Genomic DNA, 21,936 nt, shown 5'->3' on the forward strand with positions numbered 1-21,936 from the left:
ATAGAATGTGTGAACAGCTCTGCAGACTCGCCCATCTGTGGTTCCCCACAGTCAGTTGGGTGGTTGGAGAGTTGGGACATGGGAAGAAACAAGGGTAATTGGGGTGCCACCTCTGAGCACTGTACAGTGTGTGATGTTGAGGTGGAGGAAAAGGAGGAGAGGCCACTTGATGCAGCGCTTGCCATCCACTGGAGCACATGCTCTTTATGGCCCTCTTCTACAAGGTATACCACTATGCAGCTGCAAAGAAAGGGAGTGGAGTAGCTTGTCCATAGTGATGAGCGAGTATGTTCGGATAACCCTTTCCGCGAGTATGCTCGGGAGAGTACCGAGTATCTTCAGCATATTCGGTGATATGTTTGAATCACTCTCGTGTCCACGATTTGCAACTGTTTGACAGCTTTAATACATGTGAAGAATGCGAAAGAAACAAGCATTCCTCACATGTATTAAAGCTGTCAAACAGTCGCAAATCATGCACACGGGAGTGATTCAAACATATCACCGAATATGCTGAAGATACTCGGTACTCGCCCGAGCATACTCGCCGAAAGAGTTAACCGAACATACTCGCTCATCACTACTCATCCAGTAATAGAAGTTGTTAGTTGTCTTTGGATAGGACGTGACAGTGTTGGTTGACTAGAGCTTTCACTAACATTACCATCTATGTACACCTTGAACACCAAGCCAATTCCCCCTTCCACCACGACCTCTCTTTTTCCCACTCAGGTTGGACGTAGCCTTCCCCTCTTTAAACCAGTTGTTTCACAACCCTAAGCCCAGAACTATCAGTCACCTATCACTAAATTATCAATCCGTATTTATTTGCTCCGCTATTAGTACAAAAAATATATATTTTCAAATGTGGACTCCTGCCAGGACAAAGATATTACCAGCACAAAATATTTATATGCAGGAATGTGGCCTGGTGTTTCTGGACCACACAATCAGCAAAAAGGATTGATCTGCTGGAAGGTCAGTTTCACAGCCACTCAGGATCCTATTTCTCTGAACTAGCTGACTGACAATCAACCACCTAGCTAAGTACCTGACTAACCAGTAGTTATATGGAGAGAGTCATATGACTTCAGCAGCTAATGAGACAAACCATTGTGTTTGGGCGTTGTGGATTGTTCCTGCGCCCTGATTGGCTACCGGAATCTCCACACATTAAAAATAATAAAATTAAGAATAACAGTCCGCCACTCCTCTGACCTCTCCCCACTCCCTCCCCTCATCAAACATATTCTCGCCGCTGATGATACAGCACCACTATCCTAGCCAAAGTCCTAAAAAACACGTTAGTGAAAACGCGATCATTTACCAAACTTTGTCCATATTTTACAGATTTGAGTACAAAATGTTCAGGGGTCCGATCACGAATCCAAATGTGCAATGTTCATGCCGACTTTGAGATTGGCAAACATTTTCCGAACATGTTTGCTCATCTCTAGTCATTACACACATCGTCCTTCAATTTGGGAATTTAGATTTTTTACCTTTCTACAATGGAAGCTCTGATCCTCATTACTGAAGACATCAAAATAACCCCACTAGAGAAATAAGCGTTCCTGTGAGAATCCTGACAAAATCCTCCAGTGTGTTAATATGACACAAGGAGAAAACAATCTTGTTTTTCTCTAAGGCTTTTGTACATCTTTAAATTAATTGGTAAACAGTGAAAAAACCTTTATATTCTGTATATCATGCTCACTATTAGGGCTGTCCTGTATGAGGCATTTCTTCTATAATTTATTATTGATGTGGCAAGTATCATTCATTTCTTATTTATGTTACTTTTTTGGAATATTTAATTTAACGGCTTTTTTATACCTTAGTACATATTTTTTCTATTGCTCATTTACTTCCTAAATAGCTAAACAACTTTTCTAAATAGTCTTTGTTATAGAAAATATTGCTGAGCGTCTGCAAGTCCTAATAGCTGACTGTCTCATGCTAATTGCGTTCCACAAGCAGAATGAGGGAGATATTTACATGTCATGGGGACAATTACAACATCGGGTGTCAGTGGAAGATATGATGATATAGGCATTTTTTAGACAAAACAACTCAACAAATTACAGTGGCCTGTCTTCACTACACCTCCCCCTTTTATTTTGTGCCAGCATTGATGCAGAGGTTAAAGGGGTGGGGGGGGTCAGCCTGACAGTGCTCACTGACCACCGCACACTGCATCAAATTGGTTTGCATGGCTGTTGTTCCAGAAGGAAGACTCTTCTAAAGATGATGCTCAAGAAAGCCCACAAACGGTTTGCTGAAGACAAACAGACTAAGACATGGATTACTGCAACCATGTCCTGTGGTCTGATGAGACCAAGATAAATTTATTTGGTTCAGATGGCGTCAAGCGTGTGTGATGTCAAATGGAAGAGGAGTACAAAGATAACTGTGCCTTACCTACAGTCAAGCATGGTGGTGGGAGTGTCATGGTTTAGGGCTACATGAGTGCTGCTGTCTGTGAGGAGCCAACATGTAATGTGATATACTGAAGCAGAACATGATCCCCTCCTTTCAGAAACTGGGCCTCAGAGCAGTATTCCAACATCATAATGACCCCATATGCACCTCCAAGACAACCACTGCCTTGCTAAAGAAACTGAGGATAAAGGTGCTGGACTGGCCAAGCATGTCTCCAGACCTAAATTCTATTGAGAATCTGTGGGGCATCCTCAAACGGAAGATGGAGAAGCACAAGGTCTCTAACATCCACCAGCTCCATGATGTTGTCATGAAGGAGAGGAAGAGGATTCCAGTGGCGACCTGTAAAGCTCTAGTGAACTCAATGCCCAAGTGAGTTAAGGCAGTGCTTAAAAATAATGGTGGCCACACAAAATATTCACACTTTGGGTACAATTTGGCCAATTTCACTTAGAGGTGTACTCATTTATGTTGCCAGCATTTTAGACGTTATTGGTGTCATATCTTGGAAAATAGGAGAATGTCTACGCTTGAATCATAAGTAGTTCCAAAATTATTTGTTGATTAATTTCTTTGCCCATGCAAGCAACTGAAAGCTCCATATCAGAAAATAAAAGACCATAGTTTGGAATTCTTTCGTCGTACCGACAAGTTTCATAAGGCACATAATACTGTTTTCCTTTCTTTTATCACAGATATTGAAGATGAATAATTGTGAAATCGGTACAGTGACTGAATTCTACGTGACCCCATTCTCCACCTCCAGAATTAACGCAATTTTTTTATTTAACGGGTTTTTATTCATGTATTTCCTAGCAGTTATGGGAAATCTGATTATCATTGCTCTGGTCTGTATTGCGCCCCAACTTCACACCCCCATGTATTTCTTCTTGTGTAACCTTTCTTCTATTGACGTCATCTATGTTTCTGCTATTATCCCGAAGATGTTGGCCATCATTTTCACAGAAGACAAGAGGATCTCGTTCTGTGGTTGTATGACTCAACTCTACTTCTTTATCTTTTGTGCCTATACAGAGCATAACATTTTAATCTCTATGGCGTATGATCGCTACGTGGCGATTTGTTCTCCGCTCCATTATTCTTTGATCATGACGAGGAAAGTTTGTTTTATTTTAGTGACTTCCTACATGAGTTTTAGTGCCGCAAATTCCTTAATGTTTACCCTAATGATATCGGCATTATCATTCTGTTTTTCTCAAACCATCAACCATTTCTTTTGTGAGTTATTACCATTAATAGTGCTGTCTTCCAGTGACACTAAAAGTGTGAAAATGATCATCTCAATTGAAGATAAGTTTGGTAGTTTGCTATTCATATTTATTTTGATCTCATATGTAAGAATCATCTCCACAATTCTAAAGATTCGTTCCTCTAAGGGGCAGCTTAAAGCTTTTTCTAGCTGCACATCTCACCTCATTACTGTCATGTTATTCTATGTACCAAGTATCTTCCTTTACTTGAAAAATGAGTCTGTAGATTCTAAGGAACAAGACAAGATTCTCTCAATGCTTTATGTGGCCGTAGTCCCGATGTTAAACCCATTTGTTTATAGCCTAAGGAATAAAGAAGTCATAGGAGCTGCTAGAAAAACAGCTAAAGTAATATGGAATAGTGTTATTCTTTCTTCAAAAATAATAATATAATAAAAAATCTTTATTATAAGTTCGTCATAAATACACTAAATACACACTGAAATTGCAATTCTGAAAAAGTTGTGAAATGATGGAAATCACAGAATGGACAGACATGTTAATGATATGGAAATGATAAAAAAAATGGAAACAAAATTTTGTAAACATCTCGATTTATTCAGTATCGAGTGTGAGCGCCATGGGCAGAAATCCACGTACTTGCACGTCAATTTTATTTATCTTTACATAGTGTGGCCTGCTCTGGTCTTTATTTAGTTGATTAATTGTTTAACGATTGGACCTGGATCTTAGCAGAGGCTTCCTATATATTCAGATGTGGCCTAGGGAAAGTACGTGTGTGTGGGGCATGTAAGCAATATCTTTCCAAGTGCAATATCATCTTGGTGCTTGCAGTTAAACATAGCACTTGGAGAGGGCAGGAGACAGGTAAACTATGCAATATATTCTAACAAATACGCTTCTTTTTCAATTATACTGCATTATTTATTTTCAATATCTCTTAGCTTCATCTATGTCCTAGCTGCTGCTTTCTTTCACATCTATTGCCCTCTTACACATTCTGTGCACTCTTTCCACATCAGTCCCTCTCTCTTCCCTTCTCCCATGTATAGCTTTCAGGCTCTACTCACATTTCTGCAAAACTCCAAACCATCCACTACCACCATAGAGCGCACAAATACACAAAGCACCTGCTCTTTCTGTTTATTCTCTTTTTCCTAGTTTCTGGCTACAATAGCCCTAACCCGGGCCCTTCTTCCACTGTATATATAACTGTCTTCCTGATGCATATAGAAACTCTGTTAATCTTATTAACATTCAGTGCATGTTTTCTCCTGTATCTTTTAACTGTGCTCTCTGGCACTCATGGTCAGTGTGTAACAAACTCCCCTACATTCACTACTTGTTCCTTTACAATTCAATTAACCTTCTTGCTCCCACTGAAATCTAGATTCAGCAGTTGGACACTATCGCAGCTTCTGCTCTCTCATGGTCATCTACAATTTTCACATACCCCTAGAACTGACAGCCGACAAGTTGGAAGTGTTGGTCTGCTTATTTCATCCCAATGTGCTTTCTAGGTTATCCCCTGTACCCTCACTTATATTTCTTTCCTTTGAGCTACATATCATAAGACTCTTAAAACCCTATTCCCTGCGAGTGGTCATTGTGTTTCGCCCTCTCTGCAAATCCAACCAGATTCTGGATCACTTTGCCATTTGAATTCCACACTTCCTATCTAGTGACATTTCCACTCACATCAGGAGGGATTTTAACATCCCCACTGATAATTCCCTCTCCCCATCTGCAACTCATCTTCTTTCTCTAACCTCCTTTCTAGTAGAGATGAGCGTTGTTCTACTCGAACTGTTCGCCAATCTCAAATTCGAGCTGTTTTGGGCGGTGTTCGAGCTGTTCGGCGAACACGAACGATTTGAGAAAAATTCGGCTGTTCGAGGTTATGTTCGATAACTGTTCGTGCACCAAAATCATAACTGGATTTTTTCTCAGTAATGATGAAAATTAATGTTAATACGCAGTTTGAGTGTACAGCGGGGTGGGGGGAGGGGCAGGGGATGGATCTCTGCAGGAATAATGAAGATCTCCATTTTTTTTTCTCTTTCCCGCATTTACAGTGGGGAGGTGCAATCTGTCAGCCTATCAGCAGCGCACACACGGAGCGAAGTGCTTTTTTTCACACAAGCAAGGGCATGTGTCATTGGCTGTGTATGTCACATGTCCTTGCCCTATAAGACCCAGCAATTTTCCCCGTCGCCACCATTTTCTCACTGCTGCAGCTGCGTGTTAGACGGCACCGCTGTTGCTGTGTGCGCTATACCTTGTTAATTTCAAGCCAATTTTCGCACAAATCTACAGATAGCTTGGGAGTAGGGAATAGTTGTGATTGCAGTCCTTTTAAGGACTAGGTTACAGCATTTCCTACGACTTTTATCAGGCAGGTCTGTGCTCTTAAATAGATAGATTGTGGGAGTAAAGACTAATTGTAATTGCAGTCCTTTTCAGGACTAGGTTACATCAGTTCCTATCAGTTTTTGCCAGGCAGGTCTGTGCCAGTGCTGTGCAAGTTTTTTTCACAGCATTTGGCTGAATCTAGCAAAGCTAATCCTTTTTGGCCTATTGCAGAGTGTGTTAGTCAGTGGAGTAGCCTATCTGTGTTGCAAGATATACCACCTGTGTATAGAATACCAATTTTTTTACTGCACCTAGTGAAGTAAAATCTTTTGGGCATAGCATCATTCTATTAGTCCATCTATACTGACCTCCATCAGGTTGCAAATTAAAAATAATTTTTATCTGCATCCAGCTCTGAAAAAATATTTGGGCTTCTAGCTGTGTGTGGGACTTGTTCTATTAGTCCATCTATATTGACCTCCATCAGGTTGCAAACTGAATATAATTTTTTTCTGCATCTAGCTCTGAAAAAATATTTGGCCTTCTAGCAGTGTGTGGGACTTTCTCTATTAGTCCATCTATACTGACCTCCATCAGGTTGCAAATTAAAAATAATTTTTATCTGCATCCAGCTCTGAAAAAATATTTGGCCTTCTAGCAGTGTGTGGGACTTTCTCTATTAGTCCATCTATACTGACCTCCATCAGGTTGCAAATTAAAAATAATTTTTTGTCTGCATCTAGCTCTGAAAAAATATTTGGCCTTCTAGCAGTGTGTGGGACTTGTTCTATTAGTCCATCTATACTGACCTCCATCAGGTTGCAAACTGTATATATTTTTTTTCTGCATCTACCTCTGAAAAAATATTGGGGTTCTAGCTGTGTGTGGGACTTGTTCTATTAATCCATCTATACAGACCTCCATCAGGTTGCAAACTGAATATAATTTTTTTCTGCATCTACGTCTGAAAAAATATTTGGGCTTCTAGCTGTGTGTGGGACTTGTTCTATTAGTCCATCTATACTGACCTCCATCAGGTTGCAAACTGAATATAATTTTTTTCTGCATCTAGCTCTGAAAAAATATTTGGCCTTCTAGCAGTGTGTGGGACTTGTTCTATTAATCCATCTATACAGACCTCCATCAGGTTGCAAACTGAATATAATTTTTTTCTCCATCTACCTCTGAAAAAATATTTGGGCTTCTAGCTGTGTGTGGGACTTTCTCTATTAGTCCATCTATACTGACCTCCATCAAGTTGCAAATTAAAAATAATTTTTTGTCTGCATCTAGCTCTGAAAAAATATTTGGCCTTCTAGCAGTGTGTGGGACTTTCTCTATTAGTCCATCTATACTGACCTCCATCAGGTTGCAAACTGAATATATTTTTTTTCTGCATCTACCTCTGAAAAAATATTGGGCTTCTAGCTGTGTGTGGGACTTGTTCTATTAATCCATCTATACAGACCTCAATCAGGTTGCAAACTGAATATAATTTTTTTCTGCATCTACCTCTGAAAAAATATTTGGGCTTCTAGCTGTGTGTGGGACTTGTTCTATTAGTCCATCTATACTGACCTCCATCAGGTTGCAAACTGAATATAATTTTTTTCTGCATCTAGCTCTGAAAAAATATTTGTCCTTCTAGCAGTGTGTGGGACTTGTTCTATTAATCCATCTATACAGACCTCCATCAGGTTGCAAACTGAATATAATTTTTTTCTGCATCTACCTCTGAAAAAATATTTGGGCTTCTAGCTGTGTGTGGGACTTGTTGTATTAGTCCATCTATACTGACCTCCATCAGGTTGCAAACTGAATATAATTTTTTTCTGCTTCTAGCTCTGAAAAAATATTTGTCCTTCTAGCAGTGTGTGGGACTTGTTCTATTAATCTATCTATACAGACCTCCATCAGGTTGCAAACTGAATATATTTTTTTTCTGCATCTACCTCTGAAAAAATATTTGGCCTTCTAGCAGTGTGTGGGACTTGTTCTATTAATCCACCTATACAGACCTCCATCAGGTTGCAAACTGAATATAATTTTTTTCTGCATCTACCTCTGAAAAAATATTTGGGCTTCTAGCTGTGTGTGGGACTTTCTCTATTAGTCCATCTATACTGACCTCCATCAGGTTGCAAATTGAATATAATTTTTTTCTGCATCTAACCCAGCCAATAGTTTTGGCCTAATACCACAGTTTGGCCACTCAGCTCTGCTCGGTTCCCATCCATTGTTTTTTTGTGCAAACAACTCCAGAGTTGTGAATTAGTTAACCACCAAAATGAGTGGAAAAAGGCCTGCTGCTGGTGGAAAGGGGAATAGGCGTGTTGGGAAGGGGAAAAAAGGTTGTGTCCATGGGGTAGGTGTTAAAGCAACAGTAACATCTGCAGAAGAAAGACCATCTTCCAGCCAAACTAAAATGTCTACTTCTTTTAGCGGATAATGTGATAAGATCCCTTTCTTACGGCCACGCCAATCGCTACAAATTCCAGATGAGGCACAAAAACAGCAGGTGCTTCAACGGATATCAAGTGCTCCTTTAAGTGGGCTCTCCTCCACATCAACTTCAACATCACAAATACTCCAGTCCTCAAAGGTGTCACCCCAATCGCACTTGCTTCCTCACAGCTCCCAAATCTCCAGCTGCCCGTCTGAGTATGAGGTAGAACAGATGGTTGAGTCTGCAGAGCTGTTTACTCATACTATAGCCTGGGAATCAGAGGTCGACTCCAGCGCTTCTGTGAATCCAGACGAGGAAATGATCTGCACTGATGCCCAGAATCTTTATGAATCGGATCCAGGACCAGACGCAGAAGGTTCTGACCATAATGTAGACCCTCATTCCCAAACTGTAACTCCTGTTGGTGGAGACAATGAGGAAGACGATGATGAGACTCAAATACCTGATTGGAGCGACAACTTTAGTTTTTTGTCAGGGCAGGAACAGGTTGGCTCTGAGGACGACGGGTGTGATAACGCACAGGGTGATGATGATGAGGTTGGAGATCCCACTTACTGTCAACCCACAGTCAGCCAAGAGATGAGGTCAGCAGAGGAGGTGGAGGAAGATGCTAGTGACGACGAGGTCAGGTTGCGCCTTCCTGGACAGAGACGTAGTACTGGAAGCACGTCAACAACTGCATCCTCAAACACAACTCTGCCTCTCACCACAAGTCGTGGTGGCTCTTCAGGTCGCATGGGTGCTAAGCCTTGCATAGCCTGGGCATTTTTTCAGATCGATAAAGATGACCCAACTCGTGTTATCTGTAACATTTGTCAGCAAAAGCTAAGTAGAGGCCAAAAAATACATAGTTTGAGTACTTCATGCATGAACCGGCACATGGACATGAAGCATAAGTTGCAGTGGGAAGCTCAGTGTGCTACAATGCGGCCTAGCCGGCCGGGCCAACCACCGTCTGCCATATCTTGTGCATCCGCGGCCTCTTCATCCTCTGTGACTGGGGGGACAGCAGTCACACCTGTTTTGGGGCGCAGACCTGCCACCTCTTTACCCGCAACAGCCAGCGTGATTGGCAGGTCATCATTTTCTTTGGAGGTGGTAACACCAGCTGGTGTTGAGCGCTGTCCAACATCGATAGCACCACCTTTGGATCAAGGCAACCTAACATGTCCGCCTGCATCTTCCTCACAGACCGGCAGTTTGCCGGGGACACCCTTATCAACCCCGTCTAAGCACAATAGCCAGCCCTCGGTCCCTCAGATGTGGACAAGTAAAAGACCATTTCCTCCTAGCCATGAGAAAGCTAAGAGGTTGAATTTCACCATCTGCAAGCTCTTGGCTACAGAAATGCTGCCTTTCCGCCTGGTGGACACAGAGGATTTTCGAGACCTTATGTCCGTTGCAGTGCCCCAGTACCAGATGCCCAGTCGGCACTACTTCTCAAAGAAAGGTGTGCCTGCGCTCCACCAGCATGTCGCACACAACATCACCGCTTCTTTGAGAAACTCTGTGTGTGACAGGGTGCATTTCACCACAGACACTTGGACAAGTAGGCATGGACAGGGGCGTTACATGTCGCTGACTGGGCACTGGGTAGCTATGGTGACAGCAGGACAAGGGGCTGCTGTCCAAGTCTTGCCGTCCCCACGAGTTGTGCGTCAATCCTCTTTATGTCAAAGTTCCTCCACTGCTTCTGCCTCTTCAACCTCCTCTCGGTCTTCCACCTGCACCCAAAGCCTGTCTGGTCATGCCACAAGCTTTCTATCTGCACAGAAGGGATCCTGCACACCTCCTTACTATGCTGGCAGTAGGGCTCAACGTCATCAGGCGGTTTTTACTTTGAAATGTCTGGGAAATGTGAGTCACACAGCTGAGGAGTTGTGGTCAGCTCTGGAGAACCAATTTCATGAATGGTTGTCTCCACTGGACCTGAAACCAGGGAAGGCCGTGTGCGACAATGCTGCAAACCTGGGTGCGGCCCTTCGCCGGGGCAATGTCACACACGTGCCTTGTATGGCTCACGTGTTGAACCTGGTTGTCCAGCAATTTTTAGCCCACTATCCCAGACTAGATGGCCTTCTGCAGAGGGCACGGTCGCTGTGTGCTCACTTCCGCCGTTCGCATCCCGCAGCTCAGCGACTTACATCTCTACAGAAGTCGTTGGGCCTGCCACTTCACCGGCTAAAATGCGATGTGCCTACCCGGTGGAATTCAACTCTGCACATGTTGCAGCGACTGTGGCAGCACCGACAAGCCCTGGTGCAATACGTTCTGACGTATAGCCTGGGCCAACGAGATCCGGAGGTGGGGCAAATCACGCTGGAGGAGTGGTCTCAGATCAGGGACCTATGCACCCTTCTGCACAGTTTTGAAATGGCGACGAAGATGTTTAGTGCTGACGATGCCATTATCAGCATGACTATTCCGGTGATTTACATGCTGGAGCACATGTTAAAAAGAATTCGGAGTCAGGTGGTGGCACAAGAGGAGGTGGAGGAAGTAGAGGAGGAGGAGTTGTATGCGGAAGGGCTAACATCTGCAAGGTCCAGACGGTCGGCAGCACCAAGGCGGCAGGCATGTGAGGGTGGGGGAGATGGTTTTACCAGGGCACATGGTAGCAGCCAAACTAGTGAGGAAGGTGCAGGAGCCCAGGAAGAAGTGGAGGACGAACTGATGGAAGACTCATCAGATGAGGGAGACCTTGATCACATTTCTGTTGTGCGAGGTTGGGGGGAGAGGACAGAGGAAGGAAGCATGATTGTTACCTCGCCACCAACACAACAGGGACTTGGTGCTCCTGGATGCGCAACACACATGAGTACCTTCTTGCTGCACTACCTGCAACATGACCCTCGAATTGTGAGAATTAGAAATAATCCTGACTACTGGGTTGCCACACTGTTAGATCCCCGGTACAAAAGTAAATTTGCAGAAATTATTCCTGCCATAGAAAGGGATGCACGCATGCAGGAGTATCAGCAGAGACTGTTGCAGAATCTTACATGTGCTTTTCCACAAAACACCAGTGGTGCACGTAGTGAATCTCACAGTTTCAACTTGCCAACCGTGGGACAGTCAATGATCCTATTAGCCCATCTATACTAAGCTCCACCAGATTTAAAATTAATAATAATTTTTTGCTGCATCTAGCCCGGAAAATAATTTTGGGGCTCCGAGATGCGCAAGACACATAAGTGCCTTCTTGCTGCACTACCTGCAACATGACCCTCATATTGTCAGAATTCGAAGTAATCATGACTACTTGGTTGCCACACTCTTAGATCCCCCAAACTTTTCGATCAACCTTTTCATTTTAATAAAGACCAAAAAAATGGTCATTTTTGAAATTATAAGCATTAGCAGGTTATTAGAAACTGAAATCAAACAGTTTTCAACTCAAAACTTTATTCTAGGTGATGTTACATTTTCACATAGGACCCCTTGTTCGAAAGGAGCTTCTGAACTCTCTCGTCCATTGAATTTGTCAGGTTTTGGATGGTTTCTGCTTCAATTGTTTTGCATGAGGACAGAATACCCTCCCAGAGCTGTTGCTTAGATGTGAACTGCCTCCCGCCATCATAGACACTCCTTTTGATGATGCTCCAGAGGTTCTGAATGGGGTAGAGGTCAGGGGAGCATGGGGGTCACACCATAAGTTTGTCCCCTTTTATGCCCATATCAGCCAGAGATGCAGATGTTTTATGTGCAGCATGAGATGGTGCATTATCATGCAAAAAAATGATCTTGCTGTGAAATACATGGTTCTTCTTCTTGAACCATGGCAGAAAGTGCTGTTTGAGAAAATCCACATACATTATGGAGTTCATCTTTAGCGCCTTCAGGGATCCTAAAGGGGCCGACAATCTCTCTCCCCATGATTCCAGCCCAAAACATTACTCCACCTCCTCCTTGTTGGCGCTGTAGCCGTGTTTGCGTGGGGTGTCCATCAACCAGCCATCCTCCACTCCATCCATCTGGACCATCGAGCGCTGCACGGCACTCATCCGTGAACAAAACAGTTTTGAAATCAGTCTTCATGTAATGTTTGGCCCACTGGAGCCGTTTCTGCTTGTGTGAAGTGGATAGAGGAGGTCGACAGGATGGCATATGCACAGCTGCAAACCTCTGAAGTGTTATGTTCTGCTACCAAAGCTAAGGAAAGAGAGGAGATCTGTCCCTACTATAGGACTCAGCTGAATCCCTACGATGTAACAGGGAACCTGATCCTGCGATCAGACCTGCTAAAGTCCTAATCTAGTCTGTACGGAGACCTATAGATGTGGGGAGGGAATCCCTACAAGTACTAAGGACTGGGAGGAATATGGGACACCTCCTAACAGAAATAGTAGCAGACAGACGAACAAACAAAATAGATAGAACATAGAGGTCCGTAGACCAAGCAAACTAACAGAGTTAGATACAGAGCACAGGCTAGCTAGAAAGTAGATATACAATGAAGTCCAGCAAAGCCAGAAGGGCGGAGCAGGACTAAATAGGCCAACAAGGTCATGTGACCAGCAAAGGAAAAAAAAACCTAACAGCAAGGTTCTAACAGTACCCCCCCTTCTAAGAGGATCCTCCGGATCCCCTAGGACCAGGCTTATCAGGAAATCTCCTGTGAAACGCTCTGATAAGTCTGGACGCGGAAACATCATCTGACCTCACCCAAGAGTTATCCTCGGGTCCGAAACCTTTCCAGGCCACAAGATACTGCAAACTACCTCTATACCGTCTAGAGTCAAGGATGCGAGAAATTTCATATTCCCCGTCCTCCACCACCGGAGGAACAGAGGCAGAGGCGTCACCATCCGACACAACAGCTTTTTTTAACAGAGAGACATGAAAGACCGGATTAATTCTCCAGGAGGTAGGAACCTCCAACCTAACAGCAGATTGGTTGACAACCTGAAGCACCTTAAAGGGCCCTACAAACTTGGGACCCAATTTCTTAGAAGGAATCCTTAACCGCAGATTCCTAGAGGACAACCAAACCATGTCACCAACAGCGAACAAAACCTCCTGTCGTTTCCTATCAAAGTAGTCTTTAGATTTTCTGTTGGCCTCCTGAAGATTACCACGCACATCCGTCCAAACTCTTTCCAAATCACCGGAAAAATTCTCCTCCTCAGGCACGGCAGATCCCAACTTGGAGAACGACCCAAACGACGGATGTCTCCCAGAACAACAAAAAAAAGGCGAACAACCAGCAGAAGAAGATGTATGATTGTTCAGAGCAAATTCGGCAAGTGGCAGAAACTCAGACCACCCCTCTTGATTGTCTGCCACAAAACAACGCAAGAACTGCTCAACATCCTGGTTTTTCCTTTCTGTCTGGCCATTAGATTCAGGATGATATCCGGACGAAAACGACAAATGAATTCCCAACCTGTCACAAAAGGCACGCCAAAAACGAGCCACGAACTGAGGACCCCTATCAGAAACAATGTCAGTAGGAACGCCATGAAGTCTGACAATTTCCTGGACAAAGGCCTTAGCGAGAGTTTTAGCGCAGGGCAGTTTGACGAAGGGAACCAAGTGACACATCTTGCTAAAACGGTCCACGACCACCCAGATGACAGTAAAACCCTCAGAGGGGGGAAGGTCAGTTATAAAGTCCATAGCCAAATGTGTCCAAGGAGCACTGGGGACCTCCAAAGGACAAAGCAACCCCGCAGCAGGAGTATGTGAGGACTTAGATCTAGCACATATAGTACATTGGCGCACCCACTTAATGACTTCCTTCTGCCATCCAGGCCACCAAAAACTGCGACCCACCAGTCTCTTAGTCTCAGAGATTCCGGGATGACCTGCCAACCGAGATTCGTGACACTCAACAAACAAATCTCTCCTAAAGGTCCCAGGCACAAACAACCTCCCATGAGGAGTGTTAGATGGGGCATTCTCCTGAGCTTTAAGAATCTCATCTTCCAAAACGGAGTCTAAAGCAGCTATCACAACACCTTCTTGTAAAATGTTTTCCTCTTTCTCAGCTCCGACTATGGGAGAAAAACTGCGAGACAAGGCATCCGCCTTAACATTCTTAGTACCAGGGATGTAAGTAACGGAGAAATTAAACGGCGAGAAAAACAGTGCCCACCTAGCCTGACGGGCATTCAGGCGCTTGGCAGCATCAAGATATATCAGATTTTTATGATCCGTAAGAACCTGAACGGGAAATTCCGCACCTTCCAAGAAGTGGCGCCAGTGTTCAAATGCGAGTTTAATAGCCAATAATTCCCGATTACCAATATCGTAATTCAATTCAGTCTCCGAAAAAATTTTTGAAAAAAAGGCACAGGGATGTAATCCATCCCCGTTATCCTGAGACAATACTGCGCCAACCCCCACAGAGGAAGCATCAACCTCAACCAAAAACGGCCTAGTAACATCAGGCTGCATAAGGATGGGAGCAGAGGTGAACCTCTCCTTGAGATACACAAAAGCTTCAATGGCCTCAGAAGACCACTGAACCGCATCAGCACCTTTCCTGGTGAGATCAGTCAGAGGTTTGACAATACTAGAAAAATTTTTTATGAATTTTCTATAGTAATTGGCGAAACCCAAAAACCTCTGTACAGCGAACTCACATTTCTCCAGCTTAGCAAAAAGCGAATTGTCCATTAATAACTGTAATACCTCACGCACGCTCCGCCAATGAGACTCCAGATCTGGCGAATAAATCAAAATGTCATCCAAATACACAACCACATTTTTACCGATCAAAGGTCTAAGGAAAGAGAGGAGATCTGTCCCTACTATAGGACTCAGCTGAATCCCTACGATGTAACAGGGAACCTGATCCTGCGATCAGACCTGCTAAAGTCCTAATCTAGTCTGTACGGAGACCTATAGATGTGGGGAGGGAATCCCTACAAGTACTAAGGACTGGGAGGAATATGGGACACCTCCTAACAGAAATAGTAGCAGACAGACGAACAAACAAAATAGATAGAACATAGAGGTCCGTAGACCAAGCAAACTAACAGAGTTAGATACAGAGCACAGGCTAGCTAGAAAGTAGATATACAATGAAGTCCAGCAAAGCCAGAAGGGCGGAGCAGGACTAAATAGGCCAACAAGGTCATGTGACCAGCAAAGGAAAAAAAAACCTAACAGCAAGGTTCTAACATGAAGGACCCTGCATCTTGTTGTTCGGGGGACGTTGGAGGCACCAGCAGCTTCAAAAACTATTCTGCTGCTATGACAAGGCTTTTTTGCCGCTGCTCTTTTAACCTGACTTAATTGCCTGTAGGAAAGAGTCCTCAATTTGCCCTTATCAGCACGCACACGTGTGTACTGTGAATCAGCTACATATTTCTTGATTGCCAAGACACTTCATCCTGATCATCGCACAATGTTGATTGTAGTCATGCCTTGACCTAAACACTCCACAATTTGTTGCTTCTCAGCAGCCGACACATCCTTTTTCTTTCCCATTTTGGCAGAAAATGTAGGCTGCTTAATAATGTGAGACAGCCTTCTTAAGTAGTCTTGCCTTTCATTGGACACACCTGCCAAACTAATTAGCACAGGTGTCTGCAATTGCTTACAGTGATATAAAGAGCCCTGACACACATCACCATCAATGAGTTTAACTGACAAACAAACAAATTCTTCCCTTATCACTCCTAAACACTTTTTGCATAATAATTTGGAACACAGTGTACATGTGCTTTTCCACAAAACACCAGTGGTTCACGTAGTGAATCTTACAGTTCTAACTTGCCAACCGTGGTCTGTATGGAGTTGTTCAATAAAGGGCCCAAAATTAAGATAACATAGATGGGAGAGGTCTCTATGAATAGGAATTCCTAAGTATTTGAAACCCTGTGAGGGCCAGGCAAAGGGAAAGTTGGACTGGATGGAATCCTATATGGATTTGGGGAGGGAGACATCGAGGGCCTCAGACTTCGCTGCATTGATTTTAAAATTTGACCATGTAACAAAGTGATCTATTTCAGCCATAACAGCATGGATGGATATATGTGATTGAGTGATATATACTAGTACATCATCAGCAAATAGAGAGCACTTGTACTCGGTGCCTCCCACCTCAATCCACCTAATATTGGGGTTATGGCGAATTGATGAGAGCAGGTGCTCCGTCACTAGGATGTATAAGAGAGGGGACAGAGGACATCCCTGCCTTGTCCCATTGGTGATTGTGAAAGGTGATGAAAATGTTCTGATGCACCCCCTGGGCCTTGGGACACCCGGAGCCGGACCCTTTTTGGTGGATGCTGGTGGTTGTAGTCTTCGTGGTGGCGACCCGGTTCCGTGGCTCAGGGTGGTCAAACCAGTGGCGGAACTATTTATGTGGTTTTGATGTTTAAATGTCCGACTACGCCACCCGTGGATTGCGGTCAGAGTGAACCGCCGCTGCAGGGCAGACCGCTGAGGCTGGTGTTGTGGGATCCCTTCGTTCCTCATTCCTGGAGCCTTCTCCGCTCCTCTTCCTTCCTTCTCCCTCTTCCAGGCCTGGGCCTCTGTTACTAGGCCCACCTCCGGAGCAGAGCTCATGCAGAGCCCCTGCTCCCTGCCACTTCTGCTCAGACTTCTCTGCACTGAACTAAGATGGTGCCCACCTTTTATACTCCCTTCTCAATGCACCCAGGAACTGCTTCCTCCCTGCTCCTGCACTACAGGGTTCCCCTTCCTCAGTGTTCCCTCCCCCCACTCCAGCCAGGGACAGGGACTGTCGTGCCCATCTCAGGGGCATATTGGTCGCCCTGCCCCACGGCAATGTGGTGTAATGCATGCAGGTGTCGGGTCCTGATGCACACTCCATCCTTACCTGAGAGTGAGATATCACACCTCTGGGTGAGGTGCAATACCTCTGTAGCAACCGAGCCCTCAGGGTGCTACAGTTCCATTTATCTTCAGCCTAGGTGACGTATTGCGATACAGGGCCGTGATTTTGGCTATAAAAGGGTCCCCTAGACCCCTACCCCAAGCTTTTTAAGAGAATCATATATGGCGTGCCAGGAGACTCTATGGAATGCTTTCTCAGCATCCAACGAGAGTATCTAATTACAAATTTTTAACTGCATCTAGCCCAGGAAATACTTTGTGCCTAGTAGCAGTGTCTGCTAGTCAGCGGATTATCCCGGCTGTTAAGCAAGCTACACCACCTGTAGTTTGGACACTTAATTTTTTCAAAGGAAATGCTTCGGGACCATGGGATACTCAGTGAAGAGCATCAGGAGGCACCCCAAGGCATAGGGGCTGGGACTGGCAGTAGGATGCCTTGCGGTGGACAGCCGAGCTCGATCCTTATAAAAGCTTTTTAACTGCAGCAGCTTTAGTGGACGCTACTGGAGCTGGAATTACGCGGCTGCTGGCATGAGACTTGCCCTCCAATAGATCCTTGTAAATGGATTTAAAGTGTATTCATTCAAATTAGAGAGACAATTTAAATTAAAAAGCTTAGAGCTGCCTCCACCACAGGGGGGCTCGCTCGACCCACCAGCGGACAGGCACCAGTATTGGGAGAGGGGGGCTGGCCGTCAAGGTTCACCACGGCTCTGGCACAAACCCGGCGACACGGAGGTGGCACGGGCAGGAGCGGACTGAACGTGTCGGCTTCTCACTTTTTGGATTTTAGAAGGGCGTGACATGCCTATATCTGTGTCTCCCCCTCCTTTTACTCCTCCACCTCTTTTCTTTTCGCATGACTATATCTACTTGTCACTTTTCCATGTGTTAGTTATGTCTTCTGAGCAGTTTGTCAGCTTTTGGACACCTTTGAAGGTGTTTTCTATGCGTTTCTATGTGTTTTTGTTTGCCTGCCATTGGTTTTAACGGTGTTCGAAGGTGTTCGACGAACAGTTCGACGAACAGTTCGGCGAACACACGGGTGTTCGACGAACCGAACCGAACTCGAACACTACGGGGGTGGCTCAACACTACTTTCTAGGTCTTTCACAGTTCACTAACTCTCCTACACACGAGGATGGGAATACTCTGAACTTGGTCTTCTCTCTTTTCTGCTCAGTGCATGACTTTACTAACTCCCCTCTCTCGATCTTTGACCTCAACCTTCTTTGCTTCTTTGTCAAGAACTGTCACCCCGCTCAAGACACTCCCACTTACCACACATACAGAAAGCTATGGGTCATCTATACCCAGTAACTTATAAACAATCTCCAGTAATCCTTAGACCCGATCTCCTCCCTCTGCTGTCCTGACCCTGGCACATGCTACAAACACGTTTTCTCCAGCGTTGCTCCAGGTGTGCTGAGTGTCAGTGGAGAAAATCACTTTCAGCAGAAGAAGTAATCTACTAAAAGTTCATGCTAAACACTTTTACTCTGTCCTTCATCTGGCGAAACAAATCTACTTCACCACCCTCATCACGTCACTTGCCACTCCCTCCTGAGCCCTAAAGTACTGGCCCCCGTCACCAACCTTGGTGTTGATCTGGCCACTTATTGCCAAGAAAAAAGTCTATCAGAACATTTTTGCCCAAATCCCTCAGAGCTTGAACCCTTTCCATCTTTGTGCCTGTCACAGAAAAGGAAGTTACCTGGCTCCTCGCTTCTTCTTGCTCTACAACCTGCACCCATGACCCTCGCCCCCTGGTGTATAACATCCGGCCCTTTGCCGCCCAGTGTATAACATCCGGTCCGTCGCCTCCCCAGTGTATAACGCTTGGTCCCTTGCCATGTCATCTGCCTTTACTAACGTGTGACAGAACATCTGATGGTGTAGACAGTAAGCCCACAAGGGTAGGATCCTCTTTCCTCTGTACCATTCTGTCATTGTTAGTTTGTTTACTGTCAATTTTATCTGTATATTGTATGTAACCCCTTCTCATATACAGCGCCATGGAATCAATGGCGCTATATAAATAAATAATAATAATAATAAAAATCTCATTGATACTAGCACGGCCCTGTAATAGGAGTCACCAATTTAACAAGTCCGTTCATGACATTATTTCCCTTCTAAATCTTCCTCCATAACCGGTGAGTAATATTATTGAGAAGTGAAAGGACTCGCAGCAACTCAGCCATGAAGACCCCATAACGTTACAGAGTGGGGTCACTGAGTGCTGAGGAACAGATTGCAAAAAATTTACCAACGCTCTGCTGACTCCATAACTGCAGAGTCCAAAGTGGTGTAAAGTCAGCACCACTGGAAATGTGTTATGTGCAGTGAAAGATCTGAGTAATGCAGAGCCCATGTCTTAAGGCATTAGTGATGGCAGTAGACTTAACCTCTTAGTGACCAATCTTTTTACTGACCTGCGATATAAGAGACTAGCGTTTCCTGACAGGTGACAACCATTTAGCTGTCACCTGTACACTATAGCTGACAACTTGCTGCTTCAGCCACGATCAGTTTTGGCACCGACCATGGACTTTTAACCCCTTAGATTCTGCTGTCAATAGTGACTACAAAATCGAAATAGTTAACAAAGTGTGGAGTCTCCCTCTTTAATCTCATCGGCACCCTGAGATCTTGATCGCGTGGTCCTGATGTTTGCCATCGCAGGTAACGGCCAATTAACGGCCTTAGAGTCTTCCGGCTATAGCGACCTGTTCTGAAGTTATCAAAATGTAGGTGGTACAAATAAACTTTTTCATTCTTGTCATGCCACTTTCCATTACTACCTGAAAAGAACCAGAAGGGTTAATGAACTACCTGAAAGCAATTTTAAATACGTTGAGGGGTGCAGTTTTTAAAATGGTATCACTTTTGGGTGATTTCCAACATATAGGACCCAAAAAGTCACTTCAAAACTGAACTGGTCCCTATAAAAATAAGTATTGTAAATTTCCTTGAAAAAAAATGAAAAATTACTGCTACATTTTTAAACCTTCTAAAATGCTAACAAAATACAACACTTTACAAATGGAGCTGATGTAAAGCAGACACGAGGGAAATGTTATTAACTGTATTAATATTTTTGTGTGGTGTGACTATTGGGGTTAAAGAGATAGTCATTAAATTTTTGTCAAATTTCTGATATTTTTATAAATAAATACAAAACATATCAATCTAAATTTACCATTATTATAAAGTATCATGTGTCACAAAAACAGTCTTAAAATCAATGGGATATGTTGAAGCATTCCAAAGTGATTACTACATAAAGTGACACTAGTCAGATTTCAAAAAAATTATCCGGTCACTAAGGGGTTAAAAATGGAGTACAATGCAGTGTTTTCTCTTCCATGGCAGTCTATTGGATTTGCTTCTAAATGCTGTAGCTATAAACTGCACACGTCCCAATTGTGCCTCCTCTTAATAATGATCCCTGCAACCATTTTGCATTCTTTGAAAAAGGTCCTCACCCTCCACAGCAGAATCACAACCTGTTCACATCAGTTATCCTTCTTTGGATACTCTCAGACCTGCTGGCCATACCACCATTTTCTACCTCCCATTTAACCCATTGATTGCAGTAAGTATCACGAGCTGTCTATGGACTTGGTTCACATTGTGCATTCATTTTTGCAAAACTCCTGTGGTTCTGTAGAGGGGCGCGGGGCGGTAGCCACGGGTGAGGCACTTATCTCTCTTTACGCCCCAGCATGCTACATGAAAGTGTGGGTCCTGGCTGGGTGTGTAGACTCGTGCTGTGAGGGTCTTACACCCGTGCAGGCCGCCTGTTGTTAGTGGTGTGTGCTTGCTAGGACCGTAGGTTCCAGAGTTGAATAAAGGAGACTGCAGTTAAAAAATAAAGTCTTTACTGAACGGTAACTTGGTAAGGGTTATGTACAAGGGATAGCGGGTACAAACTCCTGTGGACATTTCCTTTATAGTACGGAGCATTTTCATTCACACAGTATTCTTCCTCTATAGTCTACTTCAGGGCTATTGAGGCACACTTTTTGCCTTACTTCGTCACAATACAGCTTCTATGGCACAGTCCTGATCAGCAAGTCTGTCTGCTCAGCAGTTCCGCATCCTATTTCTTCCACTACTGGTGCCCTAGATCTACAGTTTGGGACCCCCACTTGTCCCATGAACTTAGTCCTGTCTTCAGACCCTTTTCTGCAAGGTCATTCTGTCTCTCGTCAGTTACTTCAGGATCTCGCTATATGCCTGTTCCCAGTTTCCTCTCTCTCTCCAGATCACCCTTAAGGCAGCTCTGCTCACTCTGCGCTCCCTACTGGAACTTGAACTCAAACTCTATCTGACTAACTACAGAAAGCAGTCTCTTTCCCTAACATTAACCCTTCCCACTATGGGCTAGTCCCAAACATTAACTCTATTCTACCTTACCCTAACATCACTACTTAACTTACAGGTAGGAATACAATAGTCATTGTTCATCACCCTTACATTCCTATTATCTTTAACAGTGGTCGCCATCAACCACTCGGAAGCCTGTAAGACACCAAACGCACATAGAGCGAATAAGGCAATGTGCACACATAGCATTTTTGATGCGTTTTCATGGCAGTTTTCTGCTGTGGAAACACTGCAAAAATA

The 21,936-nt window shown here is 44.1% G+C and overlaps 1 protein-coding gene across 1 annotated transcript; it reads left to right on the forward strand.

Annotated features, from left to right (window-relative positions):
• The first annotated feature begins 2,650 nt into the window (after window positions 1-2,650).
• LOC141167372 (olfactory receptor 1G1-like) lies at window positions 2,651-21,697 on the forward strand. The gene is made up of 3 exons (XM_073654783.1): window positions 2,651-2,797; window positions 3,138-4,061; window positions 21,575-21,697. The coding sequence occupies exons 1-3, from the start codon at window positions 2,651-2,653 to the stop codon at window positions 21,695-21,697; spliced, it is 1,194 nt and encodes a 397-aa protein (XP_073510884.1).
• Window positions 21,698-21,936: the final 239 nt, after the last annotated feature.

This window comes from Phyllobates terribilis, unplaced genomic scaffold, assembly GCF_046119375.1.
Source record: "Phyllobates terribilis strain yellow unplaced genomic scaffold, ASM4611937v1 Scaffold_11__3_contigs__length_659146591, whole genome shotgun sequence".
NCBI classification, from domain to species: Eukaryota; Metazoa; Chordata; class Amphibia; order Anura; family Dendrobatidae; genus Phyllobates; species Phyllobates terribilis.